This window comes from Esox lucius, chromosome 6 (genome assembly GCF_011004845.1).
Source record: "Esox lucius isolate fEsoLuc1 chromosome 6, fEsoLuc1.pri, whole genome shotgun sequence".
NCBI classification, from domain to species: Eukaryota; Metazoa; Chordata; class Actinopteri; order Esociformes; family Esocidae; genus Esox; species Esox lucius.
The window spans coordinates 207,877-233,533 of NC_047574.1; the positions used below are offsets into that span (position 1 = coordinate 207,877).

Below are 25,657 nucleotides of genomic sequence, written 5' to 3' on the forward strand. Positions count from 1 at the left end.
TTTGTAGACAGGCAGGTTTATACACGCCAATAAATACTCTTGTTGAGGTAAATTTGCATTAGTTCCATCCACTCTGGTAACTTGGCCTGCAGCAGAATTTGGTGACCAACTCTAAGCACAGAACATTTACAAAACAAAACATCACACATCTTTGTCAGTGAAGATACATTTGTTTCTTAAAAAAAATAAACAGATAAGACACTTGACAAATGGTTCAAATAGGGAGAGGAATATATCACCTCTACAATACATCACATTTATGGGACAAGCAGAATACAAATCACTTTGCCCTATTATATGGGTGAAAGCTGAATTTCCATGATCAGTCCATGTTTCTGACATTTAACCTGTAACTTACGATAACAAGTATGAATTAAGATCAAGGAATCCTGTTTAGGACCACTATGCAGCGATTAACTATTATTATGTTTAATATAGGGGAGCCCAGCGAGTGTTACCTAGCCATGTATAAACAGTTATTCAGTTCAACGGTATCCTTAACCCGAAAAAACACCTGCCATTCCAAGTCTCCAACTTAACTCAGAATGTCCTGCTCCATCACAGGAGCTATTACCCTATTACAGGAGGAAGCTGCAACTAAACCCTAATCTAAGGACAGTTTTACATTCCCTCCCCAAATGGTTAAGATTAGGGGAGTGTGAGCAGATCCTACATCTGTGCCTAAGGGTTGACCTAACCCTACCAAGGCTCAATTCCACCTCACCCTCTTCCCCTCTGTGTGCACCCATTCCCCTACGGATTTAAAAGGGACAGGAAATGTTGGAAACCGGTTGTGTTCTACCTATCATTACACCCATCCAATCCTGTCTAAAACCACAGGGGGAGACACGTCCGTGTTTCACAGGGCAGCTTGAGATGTGGTGTGTGGTGATGTCACTTCCTGCCGGCTGTCCCGGTCCTTCCTATATGCTTTCTCCTGCATGAAGGCCATGTCGCCGAGCAGCCGAGTCCGTACAGCCTGGTCCACCGTCATGCCAAGGGTCACCTCCCTGAACACCTCGCTCACTGACAGCTGCAGGTAGGACAGGTCAAAGGTTAAGGAGTGAAAAGCTAGGTGTCACAGGGAATCAATACACCACTAATAAATAATGAAACATTAGCTTGTTTAATAATGTGGTATTGATCCAACAATGTTATGATGACTTATCCTTTTGACTAATCTTTTACGACACCAGAAGCAATGATCCCAGAAGAGTTTAGTCTGGGGAACACGGGTCTCATGCTGATTTGTGTTTATCATAACCTGACCTAGTTGATTACTAGACCAGCTTGGCTATATTTAAAAGTTTAGAGTCGATTTTGATTCATTTTTTACTAATACACAATAGATTTGATATCTGTGATGTTTTTCTCTGGCCACTAGTCTAAGAAATGTAAGGATTTCTAGAGTTAAGCCTTTTCATGATAGAATTTGAAATAATGTTTACTAGATTCTTGGATATTTTCTGATATTACAGTACCTATGAGCGTGGTTAGACTACATAAATTGTCCTGGTGACAAATTAATTTAAATGTGTAAATATTATCTATCTATCTATACTATATAAGACTTCAACTTGACCAGAGGCTTATTCTACGAAGCAAGTTCAACATGCCCAGGATTTCTTTTCATTAGCTGGCTTCACTAGACCTACTGTAACAACCGCAGTCCCGCTTAAGCGGTGTCACCACGGAGGTTATCAATTTGTTAAATTAATCTAGGTTTTCCAAATCTAAGAGAGGGCATTCACATTAAAAGGGGAAGTGTTTGCACCATATGACCAATCGCAAACATGGACAGGTTCTAGAGCCGCATATTTCATTCAGGGTAGCAAACTGTAATTTTAGAGAAATATAAAGAATATATATAAATATACACACACACCTATCAGCCACAACATTATGACTACTGACAGGTTAAATTAACAACACTGATAATCTCTATCATGGCAACTGTCAGTGGGTGGGATATTTTAGGCAGCAAGTGAACAATCGGTCCTCAAAGTTGATGTGTCAGAAGCAGGAAAAATGGGCAAGCGTAAGGATTTGAGCAACATTGACATGGGCAAAATTGTGATGGCTAGACGACTGGGTCAGAGAATCTCAAAAACTGCAGCCCTTGTGGGGTGTTCCCAGTCTGCAGTGATCAGTACCGATCAAAAGTGGTCCAAGGAAGGTAAAGCGGTGAACCGGTGACAGGGTCATGGGTGGCCAAGGTTCATTGATGCACGTGGAGAGCGAAGGCTGGCCTGTGTGGTCCCATCCAACAGACGAGCTACTGTAGCTCCAACTGCTGATAAAGTTAATGCTGGTACTGATAGAAAGGTGTCAGAACACACAGTGAATCGCAGTTTGTTGCGTATGGGGCTGCATAGCCACAGACCAGTCAGGGTGCCCATGCTGACCCGTCCACAGCCGAAAAGCGCCTACAATGGGCACGTGAGCATCAGAACTGGACCACGGACCAATGGAAGAATGTAGCCTGGTCTGATGAATCACGTTGCCTTTTACATCACATGGATGGCCGGGTGCGTCGCTTACCTGGAGAACACATGGCACCAGGATGCACTATGGGAAGGAGGCAAGCCGGCGGAGACAGTGTGATGCTTTAGGCAATGTTCTGCTGGGAAACCTTGGGTCCTGCCATTCATGTGGATGTTACTTTGACACGTACCACCTACCTAAGCATTGTTGCAGGCCATGTGCACCCTTTCATGGCAACTGTATTCCCTGATGGCATTGGCCTCTTTCAGCAGGATAATGTGCCCTGCCACAAAGCAAAAATGGTTCAGGAATGGTGTGAGGAACACAACGAGATCAAGGTGTTGATTGTGTGTATATACACCGATCAGAAACAAAATTGCCTTCAATGTCACCCTGCAATGCTGTTATTGGAAAATGGGTGCAATCTATGGAACCCTATGAAAGGAGCATGCTGCATTTAATATACAACAGTAAATAACAGAGTCTACATGATTTATAGATGAAGTAGTAAACGTACGTTATTTCATAAAAGCTCTATTTAATAGACTGCCTGGGCAAGTGGCCTGGGAACACAACAAATGTATCAAGTAGATCCGTTAGAGCAAGTACCACCTTGCGAATTGAGCAACAGACCGTGTTTTTGCTCATGTTCTCCGCATCCCCCACAGTGTACATTAAACTACCTGTATAAAAAAAAAAATACAACGCTAAACGCACAACTTCAATATGTCGCACTGCCAACGTACGGGTCAAGAAGCTGACAAAGATAGATTCTCAGCAGAGGGAATTATCTTTCATAAAGATACTCAGAGAAAGCCAATGGGTTTTATGGGTCTCTGGATATTCTTGCTTTTCTAAGAGACCCTCTCACTATCCGGCACTGAGCTCCATGGGATCGAAGAATGGTGACGCCATTTTCAATTGAGAATTGATTGGCCGGTAGGCGGTGCTTTTATACATATTGATCTGTTATCTGGAATCTGCTCTGGAGCAGGTTGGGGGTGCAGCATAAGTTACCATGGTGATGTAACCTAGTAACAAGTGAATCACTGTTGTGACACTGACAACCCAGGGTTCAACCTGAAGTTAAATCGCTAACCCCAAATCCTGGTTCATAGTACAGGCCTCTGAGGTATGTGATAAGGCTCAACACGACTGCAGCTCTTTTTGGCCTGACCTGGAAGAAGAATAAACTCACTGACCATGTTGCTTACCTGGTAAATAAATGACACACCTCACTGAACAAGTTCTGTTGTTGGTGACAATAGAATTTTTAGGTACCTGTGTTAAATTATTTTAGTTGCTTCCCAAATTGACAAAATACATAATTGTTCTGATTCTGTTTATACATCGTGCAGAACCAGACCTCCAACATCACTGCTCATTCCACTCCAGTACACCCTGAGCCAGACATCGTCTTTAGACCTCAGAAGTCGTGGGGACTTTGTCAGGAAAATGAACCATGTAACCTCTGGAAGGTGGCGAGCGACTATTACGATTTTTCACCTGTTTACACAATAAAATGTTTTCTCTCTGACACAAATCTTGCGTGTAGTTCATCTAGACAAAACAATAATTGTGTAAATACTTAGTAATAGTGTATGGGAGACCAAATACCATGTTCAGCCTTTTAGAAATTTTTAAAATGGAATGGAGTGTGAGGTGATCCTTCTGTTATCCCCATGGATACAGATTTCCACCTCAGATACAGATATCCATTGAGACAGATCCCCACTGGAGTTGGGGAGACTGAATTGGAATGAAAGCTACAATGATCTCTGAATAACAAAAATTACCATGACCAACAAAAGGCTTTCTGTAGATAAATATGTGACACACCCCACAGAAACTTGTTTACCTCGTGGAAATGGAACCTTTTGAACATGGCGATGCTCACTTTGTTGTCCAGACCGATCTTCGCCTCAAACTTACGGATTCCCAGTTTGGTCACCCCTAACAATAGAACAGCACTGATGTCACTATGGCAGCATTGGGGACATTAGGGTTCTAGAACCCTAATATCCCAGATTAGAAAACTTTCATCATGTGGCAGTGTTCTTTAAATTTACAGTTAGGTCAGGAAATATTTGGACACTGACACAATTTTCATAATTTTGTCTCTGTATGCTACCACAATGGATTTGGAATAAAACAACCGAGATGAAGTGTAGACTTTCAGCTTTTATTCAATGGGTTGAACAAAAATATAATAAAATGTTTAGGAATTGCAGCCATTTTCATACAGTTCCCTTATTTCAGGGGCTCAAATGTAATTGTATAAAAACACAATCATAAATAAAATGTTTATTTTTAATACTTTGTCGAGAATCCTTTACAGGCAATGACTGCTTGAAGTCTGGAACACATCACCAAACGCTGGGTTTCCTCCTTTGTGATGCTTTGTCAGGCCTTTACTGCAGCTGTCTTCAGTTGTTTGTTTGTTTGTGGGTCTTTCTGCCTTAAGTTTATCCTTCATCAAGTGAAAGGCATGCTCAATTGGGTTGAGATCAGGAGATGGACTTGGCCATTGCAGAATATTCCACTTCTTGGCCATAAAAAAACTTTTGGGTTGCTTTCGCAGTATGATTTGGGTCATTGTCCATCTGTAAAGTGAAGTGCCGTCCAATCAAATTTGCTGAATTTGTCTGAATCTGAGCAGGCAATATATCCCTCTACACTTACAGAATTAATCCGGCTGCTTCTGTCTTCTGTCACATCATCAATAAACAGTGACCCAGTGCCATTGGAAGCCATGCATGCCCATGCCATCACACTGCCACCATGTTTTACAGATGATGTGGTATGCTTCGGATCATGAACCGTTCCAAGCCTTCGCCATACTTTTTTCTTCCCATCATTCTGGTACAGGTTGATCTTAGTTTAATTTGTCTAAAGAATGCTATTCCAGAACTGGGCTGGCTTTTATATATGTTTTCTTTGGCAAAGTCTAATCTGGCCTTTCTATTCTTGAGGCTTATGAATGGTTTACACCTTGTGGTGAACCCTCTGTATTTGCTCTCATGAAGTCTTCTCTTTATGGTAGACTTGGATAATGATATACCTACCTCCTGGAGTGTTGTAGCATCCAATAATGTAATAAGTACAGTTAATGTAATAACTGCCAATAACATAATACATTTAAAAATCTTAATGTAATACTAGTTAATAATGTATTAATAACTATAATTTCTGAACCAATAATGTAACTAACTTTCTGCCCATTACGTAATAAGTTATTACATTATTGGCTGGGTTAATAAACACAAATTAAAATTGTTATAATTGGAGCTGATAATGTAATATATTTATCATGGTGTTTTAAGATTTATTTATTATGTCTCAGACTTCTATAACACTTACCCTTACTGTTGCTTCTTTCAAAAAGCTGCTCAAAAACCTGACCAATCTTGACCCATGAATCTTAGTCCTAACTCTGAGAAAACATCTCTCTCTCTCAATATTTCAAATGTTTGTTTTTTAATTACTTAACGCATGGCTATTGCTGTACTCCTCCATGTTCAAAGGTACAAAAACGAATTTGTTATTCTATAAAATGTCTCATTGTGTTCCGGAAACATTGGAGAGAGGTAACCTAGTGGTCCTATCTAATAGCAATACATCTTTGCAGGCTCATAACTAGGTAGCTAGTACTCAGATTCCCTCCCTCCCTGTCAGATTGCATGATCTTACACCCATCTGATGTTCGAAGGCAATTTGCGTAGGTGGATAACGTTTTGACATGACCTGATGCTGTCAGACATTTCAAACTTTGTCAGCATGTTCCATGGAACTCTTGTTAGTTGCATGCAGTTTTACAATGTTTTGTAATTTATTTTGGGATTAATAACCATTTCAAACTAAACCCATCCTCCAATTTGTATGCGAATACCCTCAAATTTAAGCTGAGAGACTGCACTTTAAGCCCATATATATATTATTTAACTCTAACTTGAATATATTTTGGTAAACAGCCAAAATAACAAAACTTGTGTCAGTGTTCAATTATTTCCAGCCTAACTGTACCTATTAAAATAGGCAAGTACACGCAATAACAGCATGTACGTAATACACATTATAAAATAAATTCGTAGGTAAGATAAAAGTATGTACTGTATATACACTACCATTCAAATGTTTGGGGTGACTTAGAAATGTCCTTGTTTTCCATGAAAACAAGGCGGCACAACACCCCCATCCTATAGGAACTCCACTGGCTCACAATCTCTAAACGCATTGACTTCAAAATTCTTCTCACATATAAAGCCCTCCACCAGCTTGCTCCACCCTATCTCTCGGACCTTATTCCCCAATACCATTCCTCCAGGTCACTCCACTCTGCCACTGCTGTTCTCCTGATCATCCCTCGATCCAAGCTGAGGAGCTTTGGAGACAGGGCTTTTTCACGGGCTGCTCCAAGACTTTGGAATGCCCTTCCAAAATTAATCTGTGACTCCAAATCTGTTGGCATCTTCATCCACCACCTCAAGTCTCATCTGTTCAAACAAGCCTATCCCCATCCCTAGCCCCAGCCCTTTGTTGCTGGTTAGCTTCCGTTTGTCTCTATCGGTAGTTGTTTATTCTAAATGTATTGTAAAGCGTCTTTGGGTCTTTGAAAAGCGCTATATAAATGTAATGTATTATTATTATTACATGAAATGAGTTTGTCCAGTAGTGAAGAAGGTGGGCATAGTTAGTGATGGGAAGTCACAGAGTTCAGCAGGGTTACAGCAGAGGGAAGGAAACTGTTCCTGCTGGAGCCTGCAGGTGCAAATAATAATAACAATTTTAATTGAAATAATAATTGTGGTTGATATGATCTGGTGAGTGTTGGCCACTCCATTATAGAAAACCAACTGATTTCTTCCATAAATAGTTCATGCATAGTTTTGAGATTTCGGGTCATTGTTCTGTTGTAGGAAGAAATTGGCTCCAATCAAGTGCCGTACACAGGGTATGGCATGGCGTTGCAAAATAGTGATAGCCTTCCTTCTTCAAATACACTAATGTATAACACAGGACTGATGGTTGCTGATAATGGACCTTCATACGACTATGTAGATATTCCACACAAAGAATCTGCTGTTCTCAGCAACAATTGTCATTTACAACATTTACAGTGTCTACACTGATCAATTTTGTTATTTAGATGTGCAAATTGTTTTATTTTTTTTCAAAAACAGGGACAAGGATTAAGTGACCCCAAACTTTTGAACAGTAGCATGCGTGTGTGTGTGTAAAAAAAATAACAGAATACAAATGACAAATATAGAAGAACTTAAATGCATAAGTACCATAACAGATCATCATACGTGTTACCTCCTTCCCCAAGCCTCTACCTCTGTAACTGGGTTCTAGAGAGGACAGATGAAAGTATCTCATCAATAAAAATAATTACACAATTAAGTGCCAACAAGGAATTAATATAGCTAATTAATGACATTTATTTTGGCAATTTTAGGTGCAGATCACCCAGAGCAGCCAATTAGAGGGACACAAAAGAATGTTTGTCTTAGTAAAAAATTATCATAAGCCGAATACAAATACATTGGCCAAAAAATTTTAAGGAACAGGTAATCATCACAGTATAACACCAAGTCAATTGAACTTCAGGGATATAAATCTGTCCAGTTAGGAAGCATAAGTGATTATGAATCAATGTCACCTGTTTTGGTGAAAATGAAAGTGACAACAGGTGCACTGAAGAGGCAACAGCAGGACAATCCCTAAAAAGGGGATGGTTTTGCAGCTGGTGGCCACAGACAATTGCTCTCTCCTTATCCTTCCCGACTGATTCTTCTCTAGTTACGCGTTTTGCTGGTGTCCTTGTCACTACTGGTAGCATGAGGCGGTACCTGCAGCCCCTTCCTTCAGATCCAATCGAACAGTAGTGGATTCCGGTAAGACTAGAGGAGGTGGCCTGTGCATTCATGTAAATAAAGCATGGTGTACCGACACTAACGTAACCGGGAGTCACTGCTCAACCGATTTGTAGTACCTGATGATTAAGTGCAGGCCTTTTTACTTGCCTCGGGTGTTTATATCTATTGTCGTTACTGCCACACACACACACACACACACACACACACAGGCTAAACAAGCAATGGAAGAACTGCGGGCTGCTATTAGCAAGCAGAAAACTGCCCAAACAGATGGTTCCTTTATTGTAGCAGGCGATATCAATCACTCAAATCTGAAATTCCATCAAAATGTCTTCTGCCCCACCAGAGACAATTCACTAGACCAGGTGTACACAAACATTCCAGGCCAACCTGTGGAGGCCAACCTGAAAAGGGGCATCAAGATGGACCAGAAACTACAGATTGAGGAGCAGTTCAACAACAACTCTGATCCTCGACCCATGTGGCAGGGCATCCAAGCCCTCACAGACTAATACCCCCACAGCCAGAGACGTCTCCTTCACCAACAGGTTCTTCGCTCACTTCTATGCTCTCCCAAACATTCCCCCCTCAGCATATCCACCGTAGATGTATGGTCTGCACTGAGTGCACAGGGGTGAATGCACACAAGGCTGCTAGTCCTGATGGAGTCCCCTGGGGTGTGCTCAGAGCATGTGCTGGTCAGCTGGCTGAGGTCTTCAACCTGTCACTGGCCCAGGTGGTTGTCCCAACGTGCTTCAAGACCGCAACCATTGTGCCAGGGCCAAAGCAATCTAGCCTGAATGACTTTCGACCTGTTGCAGTCCCCCCCACGATCATGAAGTGCTGTGAAAGACTAGTTCTGGCCCACCTCAAGTCCTGTCTCTCCCCAACACTGGATCCCTACCTGTTTGCCTACCAGTCAAACAGGTCTACAGAGGACACCATCTCCACAGCTGTACACTCTGCCCTGACCCACATGGACAAAACCAACACCTATATTTGAATGCTGTTCATAGACTAGCTCAGCATTCAACACGGTCAACCCCTCTAGGCTGGTCAACAAACTCCACAACTTCGGAATCAGCCCTTCTCTCTGCAACTGGACTTTGGACTTCCTAACCAACAGACACCAGTCTATCAGGTTAGACAACCTCATCTCCTCCACCCTGATCCTGAGGAGGAGGTCAAGCGCCAGGCAGCATGGTTCGCTGATAACAACCAGGCTCTCAATGCAAAGAAAACCAAGGAGCTCATTGTGGATTAAAAGAAGTCTGAAGGCTGCAGTCACGCCCCATTTCTCATTGATGGCACTGAGGTGGAGTGTGTGTCCAGCTTCAAATTCCTGCGTGTCCACATCTCAGAGGACATTTCCTGGTCCCTCAATACCTCAGTCCTGGGCAAAAAGGCACGGCAGCGCCTGTACTTCTTGAGGAGGCTGAAGAAGGCTGTCTTACAAGATCCTTGTGAACTTCTACTGCACAGTATGGTTTGGTGGTTGCTACATAGCCAACAAGAAGGCCCAGCAACAGGGGTTGAAAAACACCTAGCACATCATGGGTACCCAGGTCCCAGCCATCGTAGACCTTGAGCACAAGCGGTGTCTGCGTAGGGCACGCAGCATCATCAGGGACCCTTCACATCCATGCCAACTGTTTGCCCTCCTCCCATCAGGCAGGTGGTACAGGTCTCTCCGTTCTCACACCAGCAGGCTCAGGAACAGTTTCTTTCAATCTGCTGCAACCCTGCTGAACTCCCATCACTTAATATGGCCACTCTCTGCACCACTGGACTAGTCTGATAAGATTTTTCAGGTCACATGTCATTGCTGCTATTCCTGTATTTCATTTGCACATGCCGACTTGCCCTCACTGCACATTTAGAACTGACACTTTACTTGCATTTTCAACTGTTACAAACCACAATTGTCTACCTCGGGAACCTCATTGCTGCTATCCCTGCATTTCAGTTGTGCATGGTACCTTACTCCAATTTACCTCAATAGCAAATTCAGAATGCCATTGAGATTTGCCGCTTGTACCCCCACAACTATTTATCCCACTTGTACAGGTATAATGTATGTACATTCTCTATACATTTGTGAATTTAACTGCACATTTACAATTACCAATAATTGCACACATTCATGTTTCTGCACTCTATCTGCACTTCTGGTTAGACAAAAACTGCATTTCGTTGTACTGTAGTCTGCAAATTTAGGTTGCACATGTACTCCAGCTCCTCCAGGATGGCACATCCATACATTCTGTCGCAAGAAGGTTTGCTTTCTCCCAGTACAGTCTCAAGAGCATGGAGGATATACCAGGAGACGGGCCGTTACACGAGGAGAGCTGGACAGGGCCGTAGAAGGTCATCAACTCAGCAGCAGGACTGGTATCGGCTTCTTTATGCAAGGAGAAACAGGAGGAGCACTGCCAAAGCCCTACAAAATGACCTCCAGCGGACTACTGGTGTGCATGTTTTTGACCAAACTGTCAAAAACAAAATCCATGAGGATGGCATGCGGACCTGACATCTTCAAGTGGGACCTGTGCTCAGAGCCCAGAACCGTGCAGCTCGACTGGCATTTGCCAGAGAACACCAGAATTGGCAAGTCCGCCTTTGGAAACCGGTTCTCTTCACAGATGAGAGCAGGTTCACACTGAGTACGTGACCGACGTGAAGCAGTCTGGAGACGCCGTGGTGAACGTTATGCTGCCTGCAACATCCAGCATGGTGGGTCAGTGATGGTCTTGGGAGGCTAATCCTTGGATGGGCGCACAGACCTCCACGTGCTAGCCAATGGTGGCCTGAATGCTGTTAGGTACCGGGATGAAATCGTCAGACCCATTGTCATGACCTATGCTCTTGGAGTGGGCCCTGGGTTCCTCCTGGCGCAGGACAAGGCTCAGCCTCATGTGTCCAGAGTGTGTAGGTAGTTCCTGGATGTCGAAGGCATTGACGTCATTGACTGGACCTCATGTTCCCCAGACATGAATCCAATTGAGAACCTCAGGGACCTTATGTATTGGTGTTTCAATGCCGCCAAGTAGCACCACAGAATATCCAGGAGTTCACTGATGCCCTGATCAAGGTCTGGGAGGAGATCCCCCAGGACACCATCCGCGTCTCATCAGGAGCATACCCAGACGTTGTGGGTAGTGCATACAGGTACGTGGGGGCCACACACTACTGAGTCACATTAGGAGTTGCTGTGATGAAATTCACGCAAGTTGGAACAGCCTTTGATTTTAATTGTTTACTTTGATTCTCTATGTGACTTTTAATCCAGCCCTCAATCGGTTAGTGATTTTGGCTTCCATTGACCATTGTTACTTTGTTACACAATGTAGAGTAAAGATTTAGATTTTTAATATATTTTGTTCATTGAGATCATGTGTGATTTACTGGTTCCCTTAATTTTTTTGAGCAGTGTATGATTTAGTAATGAAAATGCTATTGTTGACCATGAAGTTACATTGATAGACACAAAATCAGGTTTAGGTACAGCTGGTTGTTTGGGCTGTTTTATTAGGCTACACGTGAGGTGGTATTGTTTAGTATGGAAGATATAAGATGGATGATCATGTAACGGACTGCACCTTTAAATTATTCAGAGAATGGTATTAAAATCTATATTTTCTGCCTATTTCTTTGGGGCTGCGCAGCTATGCATTGCACCCATGGGAGTGCAGATGGAGCTCTGCCCCGATTCAGAGGCTGGAATTGTGTACACTTGTTAACTAGACATGTTAACTAGACATGTTAACTAGACATTATGTATTTTGGGTTGAAGTGTGTGACCTGCAATCATGATCTCCAGCTCAGCGAGGGAAGGGTCACTGGGGTCTGTCAGGAAGATGTTGACATCTCCCACCATGCACTGCTCTTCCAGAACTGCAGGATCTGCCCACCGCTGCTTATCCAGAATGATGAAAGTGCATTCTGGGTAACAGATTGGGAATCAAAACTAAAATAAGAGAAGAAGAAACCGAGAGGGAGAGAGACTAACGGAACACAATGAGAGGTTTAAAATAAAGACCATCTCAATGTGCTTCTTAAACATGGCAGCGTGTGAGACGAATACGAACTGTCGTCATCCTCCCTCCAGCTCTTCTGCATGTCGTACTCCTGCTCCAGAGTCAGAGGCTCAGACGCAGTCAGCTGTTGCAGCTCCGGGCAGCCCATCCACTGGTGGTATCTGGTGGTGAACAGACATCATGGGAGGTGATGTTAGAGGACTCAGGGAGCTGTACTGTTCACAGGTACACAGGAAACAGACGTGGAGGGGCAGGTGAGAACAATAAAAGGGGCAATCTCTCCTTGTATAACCATTTGGGACTTTCAAACTTATGACAGCGCCCCCTAGAGGAGTTTGTCAAGTTATGTATGTCTTTCTTTGGTTCTATACTCCATATATAAATCAAACAATTACTGAGAATAAAGAACTGATTTGATATTTTACGGGTGGTAGGCCAGTTTGTTCTTTTTAATCTTTCCATGTGCCAAATTTCTGGAAATGTTAGTCTCTCATATGGCCACAATACATTGTTTTCCAGAACTCTGCAGCATCTGTTAGGCAAAGATGCATCAACATTTATTTTTAAATAAGATGCACCCACAATTAAGGTATTTGGTATCAAAATAAACTACAAAATACAGCAGCCACACAATGTATCAAAATAAACTACTGTATTTTTGTATTTTAAAAAGGGAGCATGAAATCCCTTCTATCCCTTGATTCCATCTATCAGTCTATTTGATCTGTCCCTTCACCAGTACACTGACTCAGTTGATTCCATCTATCAGTCTATTTGATCTATCCCTTCACCAGTACACTGACTCAGTTGATTCCATCTATCAGTCTATTTGATCTATCCCTTCACCAGTACACTGACTCAGTTGATTCCATCTATCAGTCTATTTGATCTGTCCCTTCACCAGTACACTGACTCAGTTGATTCCATCTATCAGTCTATTTGATTCATCCCTTCACCAGTACACAGACTCAGTTGATTAAGCAGACAATGTTTGATAGCCACAGCTTTTCTCTGCCTAACGAGTCATGCGATAAATCAGACATTTGCATCCAGTTAACAGATCACATATTTACATATCCCTGTGATCACCCTGATGAAGGTTAGTTAGTTTCATGTTTAACTAAGTTTGCTAATGAATTGTATCCAAATGTATTTACTTGGTGTTGGGTAAGGAAGGGCCTACTTCACATCAGCAACACGGACTCAAACAAGTCATTCATAAAAAGACAAATTATGGCACTTTTGTTTATAGCAACTAGTTTCTAAATAATTTATTATTTGATTGTTAATCATAAATACAAAACCATGATGCTAATAAACAGCTACATATAGCAATCATTTAATTATTTATTAATCATTGGACACCTAATTGGAAGTTGAAAACAAATATTTCAGCACTTTTTCAACCATTATTAAATTATCAGTATACAGCTCAGGAAAAAATTAAGAGACCACTGCAACTTTTTTCTTTCCTTTAGAAAAAAGTTGAAAAGGAAAGTTGAGTGAGGAACAGAAGTGTTCAAATTGCAGTGGTCTGTTAATTTTAACCCTTCTGTTCCTCACTCAAAGCCTTCCTTTTAAACTTTTTTGGATTGGAAAGAAAAAGGTGCAGTGGTCTCCTAATGTTTTCCAGAGCTGTATTCTGAAATGTAGCCAGAAACTTAATCAGAAAGTAGCAACAAAACTTGTCAAGGAGTATAAACCCAACTCCAACCACTGAATCTACTGAGAGCCTCAGAATATATTTATAGAGGACACATACACATTAATAGTATAGTAGGAACATTTACTCCAACTCCAATAGAGGATACTTCAGACCAGGTATTCCAAAACTGTTCAAAAGTTCTACCAAAAACAATACACTTGTGTGAGTGTGGGTGAGAGAAAGCGTGTGACTGAGTGATTATAATGTAATGTTGTACAACACTGAAATGCTTTTATTTTTGTCGTGCACAACTGACGAAAACCTAAAAGGGATAGTTCGTCCAAATTCACATTTGTTCTAAAAGTCCACTTACCAAGAGATATTCCTGAAGGCCCCCAGTATTTTTTTTTTTTTTTTTTTTTTAAACAATCCATTATTCAGCTCTGTCCCAGTCTGTAATTAGTGTTATTAGCATCGTTCAAATTAATGAATAGAAACGGTTTGTACAACTAATAAAACGGTACATTTACGAAACAGCTGGTGGAATATGGTGACCCACCGTACACAGCTTCTGTGCTTTCGTAGTGATGTCAGAGGTGAGCATGAATTTTAACCTCAACAAGCAATATAAAGATAGGGTGCTTCGCCTCATTCACCCATTTTCGTCTCTGTACTTACTCCTTTAAGAGTGTCTATCGATGGAATTACCATCACAATCCCAAGATCCTCCAGATCCCAAGATCCTCCAGATCCCAAATACAACGAACGCTGCTCTCCTCTGTGATAGACATTTGAAATTGAGAAGCAATATATGTTGTTTTGATGTTATCATCATTTTATATTACACTGGCAGTTATGGGTTTATATTCATTTCTATGGTGGTTTCATTTAGTATGCTGTGACCTAGGTAAATGAGTAATTAACAGACCATAGGGTCCTCTGTCTGGTCCTCCGATTACATTTTCTTTTACACCTACCTATCACTGAAATACTAAGCTCATTCAAGAGTTTGTGATAGCTTTCTAACGTTCTTTGATCCTAGCCTGCCTTTTGTGTTTACGATTTAGCTTATCCTACCCAGTATCTTCACCTGAGCCAATCTGACATTTTAAATGTTGCCTGCTAGTTTACCTAGTTGTGTATATTATTGCTATACTTCTATACAAATCTACAATATTCAATACTTCTACCCATATTGTTCTTATTCCCCATCCTACACTTTTTAAAATAGCTGCTAGTTTACACTTATGTATATTATTGCTATATTTTTTGCTTTATATATTTCTTAATTCTTACTGCGTAGATGTTGTTTGCCAAGTCACAAGAATTTAATTGTGCAGGATGACACTGAGTTATTTTGTGCAACTGATAAATAAACTTTGAACTTCTGGATTTCCTTTGTTTGTATCAAGTGGTCGACTTCTGCCTGCTCGTTTGCCTCTTCGTGAGTGTTGAGTTGAAATAAAATTCTACCCACTCTGCATTTGGAACAATACCTCTGCCGAGTATTGTGGGAGAATCAATGGAGCAACTTTGCCAAAGAGACATAAAAAGTTTGCACGAAACATTTTACTGCAGAGGATCGTGACCCATGGTCACGAAGAAGTGGACTCAAGGCGAATGCAATTCCATCAAGTTACCCAGTTCAACCCATGGAGACAAGACCGATTGTAAGTAATACTTCAGATTGCAATGTTATAATACCCAAAATACACATTACCTCCAGATATGCTGGGCAAGGGTTGGGCATTAACTTGTTCACCATCGTCCACCTTTAGCTGCAGTCCAAGATTCTATTTGGTCAATTGGTTACAACAAGTAAGGCTTTATCCCCAGAAAAAAATATTCCTGTTCATATTCAGCAGACATAATATACACGTATTTTCCTTTCTCTCTCAAGCAAATAAAGGTTGACTGTCTGAGGTAAATATCAAATACGAAATTTTTGCTAGCGAATACTAATTTTTGTTTACTGTAGTGTATACACTTTTCCCGAAAGAATACGTGGATTGATACAATTGTGAACAAAACTGACTGGAAAACACAGGATGTACCCATTTATTTGAAATGAGGATGATTGTGTAAATTATAACTTTATTTCGATGAATATATTGTCATGTTCTCTGAGGTAAACAACTTGTCTTAGTTTGCAGTGTTTCAGAGCAGTTTCACGCTTGCAATGCAGCTTTGCGATAGTGGTACGTACCATTTCAATTCATTAATTTGTATGTTGCTAATAACGCTAATTACTGACTGAGACAGAGCTGAATAATGGATTGATTTAAAGTGACTGTGTGCCTGAAGGAACAACTAGTGGTAAGTGGTCTCGCCTACCCCTTTAACATAGGCTGAAAGTGGCAAGCTAATGCTAAATGTGAAGGCAATTGCTCAGGTCAAGTTAGCTAAAACATTACATCAATTGTAGAACAATTTAGTCTAGGCTACTAAAATGAACAACATTTTACATGAATTACAAAAATTGTAGCTATTCATGCTAAAAACCAATGGAAACCTGGCAACCTACACGTTTCTCACCTTGACCTCCTTCTTCGGGTATGGATACATTTTCTATTCTGATCCTCACAAGTCTGGGTAAATTGAGTAGGCACCAATCAGAGGAAGCATTTTTATGATATCATAATGCGGTCTTCTCACAAAATATTTTACAGTATTTTTAAACTACAAAATACTCAATGTTGATACAAAATATGAAGCAATTTCCGTCAACTCTATCAAAAACAAATTACATACATGTATCATAAATACTTCCCATCCCTGTTTCCTAGGGAGTTTGTTGAACTCACCAGTGCATTCCATGTTTTTATTATGTTCCTATTGTTCCTTTTTTGAAGGCCTACATATTTATCTATGACATTAACTGACACCTCATTGGTTATCATATTGACCTACGCCAATAGCAAACTCCAAAGGCAAACTCTAAGCTTAGAATCAAGAAAAGATATTACAGCATGATGTAACGTCCCAATACTTTGGGTGCCCTGAAATGGGGGTGTATATAAAGTGTTATAATTTCTATACTGCAAAAACAAAATGTAAACAAACACCCTAAAATAAAAAGGTACATTTACATTTCATAGTGATGCTTTGGAACTTTTGCAATATGGCGCCATTAGGAGAAAAATGTATGCCTGTCCCAGTACTCACTGATGTGGCGGAAAATACTTTCAAAATGCCTCATTTATATTGCATTAGTCCTTACCTGAACGCAAAGACTTGTTTTAGTTAGTGAAATATTTAAAACAAGCAATGTATCGCCTTAAACGTGATTTAATTGTTTTCTTTGATGTTGATTACATTTCATCACCGAGTTATTTACCTGATCATCCGTGGAGTGACAATTCGGTTATTGTTTGAAATGGATATCCCCAGTTAAAATAAATAAATAAAAAGGCGCAGAAGCAGGGTCAAGTGCAAACCTAATTGTACAATACTACCTACCACGGGGGAAGACAGCCGACACAACGTACCTAACCTGATCTTTGCAAAGGCTGCAGATGAAATGCAATGAATGCGTAACGCTATAATACACTCCAGTAGCAGAAATCAGTGATAGCACATTAAAATAATTCCTACCTGGGAACATGATGTGCGTTGTAAGGCACCAGCACGACGTTTTTCCCCTCCAATAACGTGTCTTCGTTTATTCTCATGTTGAACCTGACAGGCGAGAAGCGATAAGAATATTAACTAGATGTACTGCATAGCTACCTAATGGAAAATGTTATTTGCTGACAAAGCATTTATTTTAGATTTTCGGTCGTTGGGACAGCTAGTTAGCTCGTAGAGATAACTTCACTAGTCTGCAATTCCTCGGCACAACACTACGCAAGCTAAACCTTATCTCACTTGAGTGAACCTTTATACTACACCTGTATTATGTTGAGATTTTCTTTGTCGCTACAGTTGTCAGTTTCTGTAGCTAGTTAGCCAACCGGCTACTTACCTCTGAAAACTAGCTACTTCCTTGTTCGTCTTCTTCAGTGGTTTAATGATTTGAGCGACCCAAAGCAGCCACCTACCGGACGGGAACGTGAAGTACGTGGTACAGACGTTAACGTCTTGCTATTGTAGTAGTAACGCTCTGCTTCTTGAACAGTAGAATATCGTCTTACTCGGGTACATGAGTAAAAGTATTTGATATAAACCTAAACCTCTCCAATTTATGTTCTGACAACCATTAAAGTTTTACCTTTTAAATAAATACAAATCTTGGCACTCCATTCCACAACCCATAACCTGTTTCATTCTTGTGTTCCACTTCCTTATGTAACTGCTACTCATATGATTGTATACAACCTTAAGCATTTTATTAAAATCTGTCATGTGGATGAAACAGGACAATCAAAATAATGTTCAAACAACTGGGAACTAATATTCACTATCTGACTTCAGGGTGTTTGCTAGATGTCTTCATAGCATCATTAAAACTTCATTCAAAACGTGGAGTCCAGGGTCTGCTGGGGGTCTGAAGAGGTCATCATCAAACACAGGCGCTTCGAGAGCTCTGGACCAACCCGGCGTGTTGTGGAAGTCACACCCTCCCCTCGACGAATCAGGAGGTCCGACAGAAGGGAAATCCTCTCACGCTCTGACTTGCAGCTTTGGTATGCCTGCAAATGACATGCAAACGTGTGAATCCAGTGGAAAGCAGTATGAACTCTGAATGTCTGTGTGCAGTGTCAGATCTCTGTGTGTGCAGTGTGTGAGTGTGTATGTGTGTGCAGTGTGTGTTTTAACCTGTTTAAGTAGCTGTGGAGAGGGATAGGCAGCCAGGATAGCAGAAGCCATATCTGGGCTGACTCTGTTGAGCTGTTGGATCTGCCTCTTCCAGACCTGCAGCAGTCCTTTCCCAGCACGGTCCACCTTGTGACCTCCAGCCCACTCACTCTCTAGATAGAAGGAGAAGCCTGTCTTTTCTCTCTCTCGCCTGGATAAAGATGGCAACACAACACAATATACAAATCCCTTATCAATCTGCACAGGAGCACTTCTACACTGAAAATACTGCTGAAGTGCAGGTCCTTCACACTGGCCAACCATCAGTCACAGCTTCCCACTCACTTAAATGGGGCCTCAGCTACCGCTCTGGTTGCCATGGCAATGTGGTCTGAAAAGTCCTTCCAGGTTGACAGGAAGTGCACCTGAACCTGTGTGTGTATCTGAAGCTGTACCACAGCCTGATGGGATGGATAATGGAGGACAGTTAATAAATCAACACATTTGAAAAAACATAATTGGGTTGGTTTTTAAATCCTCAAAACTTCCACTCCCTCCACTAGATTATCAAATCTGTAAATGATGACATGGTTTTATTTATCAGCTGCTAATAATGACTTAACCCACCTCCTCCACCTCAACTCGAGACACCTCTGGGAGGGCTTCACCTCCATCTTTCTTCCTGCTCCTCTTCCCTGCCAGCTTTCCAGCTGCTTGCTCCTCACCCAGGACTGCATTTCGGTACTTCTTCTGGCTCTGGGACTTCTGGGATCTGAACATACAGAAGGGAGGGGTTTTCTGGAATGGCTTGACCAACTGTTTGATGTTTCTAAAAAGCATAAGTTAAAAGACCCCTTCTAAACACTTTCTCCCTCCACGTTATACTCATTATAACATGTGACCATTTAATTTTGTAAGTTCTACAAAAAACATTATTAATGCTTGGAAGTGCTTTAGAAACACCAATCCTCAAGAAGAAATCAGCACATTTCTTCCTTTTGTATTACTGACTACTACAGAATTGAGTGGTTGTTCACCCTAGATACGTTTAGATGAATTACTAAGTGAACGTCACTCAGGATGAGAGCGTCTGAGCGTCTTAATTACTAAAATGTAAATGTCCTTGTCCAGTCCTCTCACCTGAAGTACTTCTCCAGGTCTATGACCACCAAACAGGGGGTCTTGCTAGGGTTTCGGGCCATAAGACCCAAGGTCCATGAAGTCAAAGAGGGGCTACAATTTGGACCTCCACCCCTCTGCTCCTAGACAACATACAGGGAGGTAGGGAACAATGGAAGGAAGAAAAAAGTAAGTACTACAACAAAAGCAGTTAAAGGCATAACTCTGTGCACATATCTACATGTGGGTAGCTGCTTCAGAGGCACTGGATTGTAGAATCTGCAGACATGTTGTACGCGATAGAATCACTGGTCCCACTGCCGTTACAGAGTGATCACTGGTCCCACTGCCGTTACAGAGTGATCACTGGTCCCACTGCCGTGACAGAGTGATCACTGGTCCCACTGCCGTGACAGAGTGATCACTGGTCCCACTGCCGTGACAGAGTGATCACTGGTCCCACTGCCGTGACAGAGTGATCACTGGTCCCACTGCCGTGACAGCGTGATCACTGGTCCCACTGCCGTGACAGAGTGATCACTGGTCCCACTGCCGTGACAGAGTGATCACTGGTCCCACTGCCGTGACAGAGTGATCACTGGTCCCACTGCCGTGACAGAGTGATCACTGGTCCCACTGCCGTGACAGAGTGATCACTGGTCCCACTGCCGTGACAGAGTGATCACTGGTCCCACTGCCGTGACATAGTGATCACTGGTCCCACTGCCGTTACAGAGTGATCACTGGTCCCACTGCCGTGACAGAGTGATCACTGGTCCCACTGCCGTGACAGAGTGATCACTGGTCCCACTGCCGTGACAGAGTGATCACTGGTCCCACTGCCGTTACAGAGTGATCACTGGTCCCACTGCCGTGACAGAGTGATCACTGGTCCCACTGCCGTGACAGAGTAATCACTGGTCCCACTGCTGTGTGAAAGTGGATGTCCAGGGTTCTGGACAGCAGGGCAACACAGTTCCGTTGTTGCATGAGTTATACGTAGGAATTACTTTGTCTAAAAAGATGTCTTTAATGTACTCTTAACTGTGACACAGAAGGAATCAACACCATATATTTTATTACCCTCTATATGAAATATACTAAAGGCCATATTTTATAGTCGAAATGTTTTTAATCGTGCAAGTCTTGACTGGAAAAATCGGAACATTAATGAATAGCTTTTTAAAAATATATATATATTTTTAAATCCCACGGACCCCCTGCAGCACAACTGACATGTCATTCAACACAATGCTGCTCTCCTTCAGATGGGAGTAGGGCTGGTTCAGGGGTATGGGGATGGACAGACAGGGAGTAGGGCTGGTTCAGGGGTATGGGGATGGACAGACAGGGAGTAGGGCTGGTTCAGGGGTATGGGGATGGACAGACAGGGAGTAGGGCTGGTTCAGGGGTATGGGGATGGACAGACAGGGAGTAGGGCTGGTTCAGGGGTATGGGGATGGACAGACAGGGAGTAGGGCTGGTTCAGGGGTATGGGGATGGACAGACAGGGAGTAGGGCTGGTTCAGGGGTATGGGGATGGACAGACAGGGAGTAGGGCTGGTTCAGGGGTATGGGGATGGACAGACAGGGAGTAGGGCTGGTTCAGGGGTATGGGGATGGACAGACAGGGAGTAGGGCTGGTTCAGGGGTATGGGGATGGACAGACAGGGAGTAGGGCTGGTTCAGGGGTATGGGGATGGACAGACAGGGAGTAGGGCTGGTTCAGGGGTATGGGGATGGACAGACAGGGAGTAGGGCTGGTTCAGGGGTATGGGGATGGACAGACAGGGAGTAGGGCTGGTTCAGGGGTATGGGGATGGACAGACAGGGAGTAGGGCTGGTTCAGGGGTATGGGGATGGACAGACAGGGAGTAGGGCTGGTTCAGGGGTATGGGGATGGACAAACAGGGAGTAGGGCTGGTTCAGGGGTATGGGGATGGACAAACAGGGAGTAGGGCTGGTTCAGGGGTATGGGGATGGACAGACAGGGAGTAGGGCTGGTTCAGGGGTATGGGGATGGACAGACAGGGAGTAGGGCTGGTTCAGGGGTATGGGGATGGACAAACAGGGAGTAGGGCTGGTTCAGGGGTATGGGGATGGACAGACAGGGAGTAGGGCTGGTTCAGGGGTATGGGGATGGACAGACAGGGAGTAGAGCTGGTTCAGGGGTATGGGGATGGACAAACAGGGAGTAGGGCTGGTTCAGGGGTATGGGGATGGACAGACAGGGCTGGTTCCGGGTTAACACTGCTCTAGTGTTAATTACCTGAGTGTAGTAGTAAACCAGGTTGATGAAGTCATCGACAGGTACCTGCATCACTGTGTGGGCTTCTGGAATACACACCACCTCACCTGTCTGAAAAGCAGAGATGGTTAGGAGAGATTTGAAACTGCACTGAAATCTTATTTGTGGCCTTTTAGGGAGGTGAAAGGGTACATTGTCATTGGGCCACAGTACACTCTGCATGCCTTGCCATTTTAGCCATTCTTCAAGGAGTGAATGGGAGTCAACTGGGCACTATAGGAAAAAAATTTAATTTAAGCATGTTTTACATAAATATGAACTGTAATATTATACATTTTCCTGGATTCAAGGTAACAAATTGGTCCTCAGTTATATCATACAGCTTTGACCTCATGATGCAGAGCATCATTTTTTTATGTAAAAACTCAAATATTGGAGCAGAAGATGATTGGAGCAATTCATGGCACACCTACAACAACCCGATAGGCTACATATTTGGACTTGTGCAATGTGCTTTCTGCGAAGAATCTAGTTTTTCTACGGTATCATTAGAATTTTCTAATTAAGCTATAAAATATGTTTCCTATTACCTATTACTTGTGTATAATGTTATATGTTAATACTTGTGACTGACATATTCCTCATTTAAACTTTCTCGCCGGTCCTTCAATCAGTTGCAATGACTTGTAATCCCCTTATACTTGCTTTAGAAACAGTGATGTCCTTCCCACCCTAAACCACGCTGGACTACCTGATTCTATACCGGTCTCGTTTGGTGAGGGAAGATTTGGAAGCGACAAGTTGTGTTATTGCTTAGAGGCAGGATTCTACATAGAGCCCCTTTAATTAGCAAGTTAATTAGTAAGTGGTATTTAAGTTTTGATTCGGTTTATCTATTTTGTGCCTTTTCAAGTAATGGTGGAAATTCAACAATAAAGCTGTTGGATTTGAAATGTGTAACGATAAGGAGGATGATTGCTTGTGAGGGCCTGCTGGGACTAGCTAGAGCGTTATACAAGTCTCTGTGACGAGCAACAGAAAGACGAGCAACAGAAACAAAGGACTTGAAGGACACTGACTGACGCTTTCCCACTGCAAAATAACTAATCAGCCAATCATCTTCCATAATGAATACGGAATGACTGCAGTTCCAGAGATTCTGTAATCCAAGTTTGTGCAGCTTTTAGAAATAGCATTAAGCTATTTTGTACTCCTCCACAACATAGTCAGTAGTGATTTAACTTGTAAGAATTGCCTATTGGGTAAGAGATTTTTAGCAACTCTGGCCATATGTCAGAACAGGTCAAAAGAATACATTGCACAAAACTGCAAATATTTTTTGTCCAATGCAATGTGTTGACTGTGTATTGCTTGTGCAATAGCCATCTTACAATGAAAGACAGAAATATCATATAATAATAATAATAATATAGTGACTTTGATCTCTTGAATGTATATTTGATTTGTGGGTTCACATAAAGTATTTCAAATGTGTGTGAGAGATGATCTAGTCACCTGACTGCTGTGGGTTCTCCTGACCCAGCTGATGCTGCCAGGGAGTGGCTGTTTTTCTACAGATAGGCTGCAGCCCAGAGCTTGGAGTGACGTCAGCAGAATACCACCACATTCCGACTGTAACAAAGCTACACGCACACACATATATATTTTTATAAACTGCAAAGTTAGAATACTGAATGTTGGTTGGCTGAAAGCCATGGTATATGTAAGCAATAAGGCAGAAGAAGGTGTGGTACATAGTCAATATACCATGACTTACAGCTGTTCTTAGGCATGACACATCACAGAGTCTCAGGAACTACTGAATGTTTTTACTACTGTAACTGCAGTAGTTTTACTCCTGGAAAATGGGTGTTGAAACTTAGCACAGTCTCCTCCACCCACCAGGAAACATAGTCTCCTCCACCCACCAGGAAACATAGTCTCCTCCACCCACCAGGAAACACAGTCTCCTCCACCCACCAGGAAACATAGTCTCCTCCACCCACTAGGAAACACAGTCTCCTCCACCCACCTGGATCTACTGCCACCACTATGTGCTTAATACACTCCTCTGGTCGCATTGCTTTAACAGCCTCTGCCAGGGTCTTCTTCTCCAACTTCTGCCTCTCCTGCTCCAGTCTCTGTGCCTCCTTGTCCCCTTGCTGCCTCCTCCTGGCCTCCCTCCTCCTCAGCGACTCTTCCCTGGATGCCTGGATCGCATTGGTAGTCCTCTTGGAGGTCTTCTGCTTGTCAGAGAAGTTGGAGGTGCTCCAAGCCAAGGAGGAGGGCTTTGGCAGAGGACATAGCAGAGAATCAGCTGGCTCCTCTGGTTCATACAAGTCTGGTCCTTCATCTCCAATGTCCTTCATCATACGTTGACTATTTAAAGCCTGGTGTGAGGCGAATAGTGGTTTGGACTCTGAGTGACCATTTGGTGCCAACAGGCCTAAACCGTCATGAGGGTCAGATGAAGAGTGAAGGTTGTTCTGTCCGTTACTGGAAATGGAGGACGTAGGATCCAGACCCTTCGGTCTCTGCTGGAGTCTCAGAGCCAGGGGGATATAGGGAGCCTCCAATTCTTCATCCTCACTACTGATCATCATAACATCAGCAATCCTCTGCCTTATCCCTGCATCCTGGCCCTCTACTGCCCTCTCTGTGTCGGAAACAGGGGAGGAGGAGATGGGCATCTCTGCATCAGAGCTGTCCAGAACCACCAGGTGTGGCTGATCTGTGTGGCTGTGGGAGGCTTGACTCAGCTTACAGCCCAGCTGGAGGAAGTCATACACAGGGAGATCTTCATCCAGGTCACTCGTAGAGTCACTGTAGCTGCCCATGGTGGGTCACGTCTCAATCACGCAGTGGAGACTGAGTGTAGATGGAAAATGTAGGCTGAAATCAGCATCATTGTGGGATTATTATATGGACACCATTAAACATATCAATGGTTGTGCAGGCGCTGTTCCGTGACATCACCGTTACATATTTATTTTGTTGCATTCTTTCTTTTTGACTGCTGCGGAAAAGGGTCCTCGCCACATACTAAATATGAATTATTTGCCCATTATGTTACTAACCTACAGTACAGTACGTAGCTAGTCAACGTTCTCTTTTATACTATACTGAAAAAATAATATGAATACAATATGTAAGTGTGGGTCACGTTTCAATCCTGTAGCTAGTTAAATAACGCTACAATAGTTCAACGACAAAGATACAGGGCGTTACATGTTGCTAAGTTATCAATGTCAACCAGATATAAACTAAAGTAAACAACAGACTAAACTTACGTTGTTCTAGCCGTTCTTATGGAATGTTATCTTCAAAACAACAAGAACAATACAATATCTCAAACACTCAGACTAGCTCGTCCTGTAACCACTCCAACACGGGATTTAAGCTAAAAATACTAACTTTGGATTCCGCGGGTTCTTGGTTGATACCGGAAAGATTTTGATGTGACGCAAAGTTGATGTCACAGGCCATATGTCACAGGCCGTGACGGGCC

At 42.6% G+C, this 25,657-nt stretch overlaps 2 protein-coding genes across 7 annotated transcripts; both read right to left on the reverse strand.

Moving 5' to 3' along the window:
- On the reverse strand, positions 1-18,113 carry nat9 (N-acetyltransferase 9 (GCN5-related, putative)). 3 transcript variants are annotated; one of them, XM_010866032.3, is made up of 7 exons: positions 18,010-18,113; positions 17,640-17,723; positions 12,452-12,561; positions 12,165-12,305; positions 7,776-7,835; positions 4,343-4,437; positions 1-1,033 (listed from the first exon to the last, which is right to left on the reverse strand). In XM_010866032.3, the coding sequence occupies exons 2-7, from the start codon at positions 17,714-17,716 to the stop codon at positions 860-862; spliced, it is 657 nt and encodes a 218-aa protein (XP_010864334.1). In that variant the 5' UTR covers positions 17,717-17,723; positions 18,010-18,113; the 3' UTR covers positions 1-859. The 3 variants fall into 3 exon arrangements, with proteins under 3 accessions (XP_010864334.1, XP_010864333.1, XP_019899612.1); XM_010866031.4 differs by having other exon boundaries at positions 17,936-18,023; XM_020044053.2 differs by lacking the exon at positions 7,776-7,835 and having other exon boundaries at positions 17,936-18,023.
- Positions 18,114-18,326: 213 nt separating this feature from the next.
- eme1 (essential meiotic structure-specific endonuclease 1) lies at positions 18,327-25,645 on the reverse strand. 4 transcript variants are annotated; one of them, XM_020044031.2, is made up of 9 exons: positions 25,564-25,645; positions 24,182-25,041; positions 23,665-23,792; positions 22,171-22,260; positions 19,923-20,044; positions 19,410-19,554; positions 19,128-19,243; positions 18,804-18,993; positions 18,327-18,676 (listed from the first exon to the last, which is right to left on the reverse strand). In XM_020044031.2, exons 2-9 carry the CDS (start codon positions 24,984-24,986, stop codon positions 18,500-18,502), a joined length of 1,773 nt encoding a protein of 590 aa, XP_019899590.2. In that variant the 5' UTR covers positions 24,987-25,041; positions 25,564-25,645; the 3' UTR covers positions 18,327-18,499. The 4 variants fall into 4 exon arrangements, with proteins under 4 accessions (XP_019899590.2, XP_019899591.2, XP_010864338.2 ...); XM_020044032.2 differs by having other exon boundaries at positions 24,182-25,017; positions 25,564-25,592; XM_010866036.3 differs by lacking the exon at positions 25,564-25,645 and adding an exon at positions 25,440-25,557 and having other exon boundaries at positions 24,182-25,017.
- Positions 25,646-25,657: the final 12 nt, after the last annotated feature.

Bases quoted from the DNA above. Each gene is read 5' to 3' on its own strand.
- nat9 (XM_010866032.3), bottom strand. From the start codon at position 17,716: ATGAGAATAAACGAAGACACGTTATTGGAGGGGAAAAACGTCGTGCTG. The intron at 12,562-17,639 runs GTAGGAATTATT...GTTCACCACCAG, and splicing joins AACGCACATCATGTTCCCAG to ATACCACCAGTGGATGGGCT. The intron at 1,034-4,342 runs GTAAACAAGTTT...TCCTACCTGCAG, and splicing joins AAAGGTTCCATTTCCACGAG to CTGTCAGTGAGCGAGGTGTT.
- eme1 (XM_020044031.2), bottom strand. From the start codon at position 24,986: ATGGGCAGCTACAGTGACTCTACGAGTGACCTGGATGAAGATCTCCCT. The intron at 18,994-19,127 runs GTGAGTGGGAAG...ATCTTTATCCAG, and splicing joins GTAGCTGAGGCCCCATTTAA to GCGAGAGAGAGAAAAGACAG. The intron at 18,677-18,803 runs GTTAAAACACAC...TGTCATTTGCAG, and splicing joins CTCCACAGCTACTTAAACAG to GCATACCAAAGCTGCAAGTC.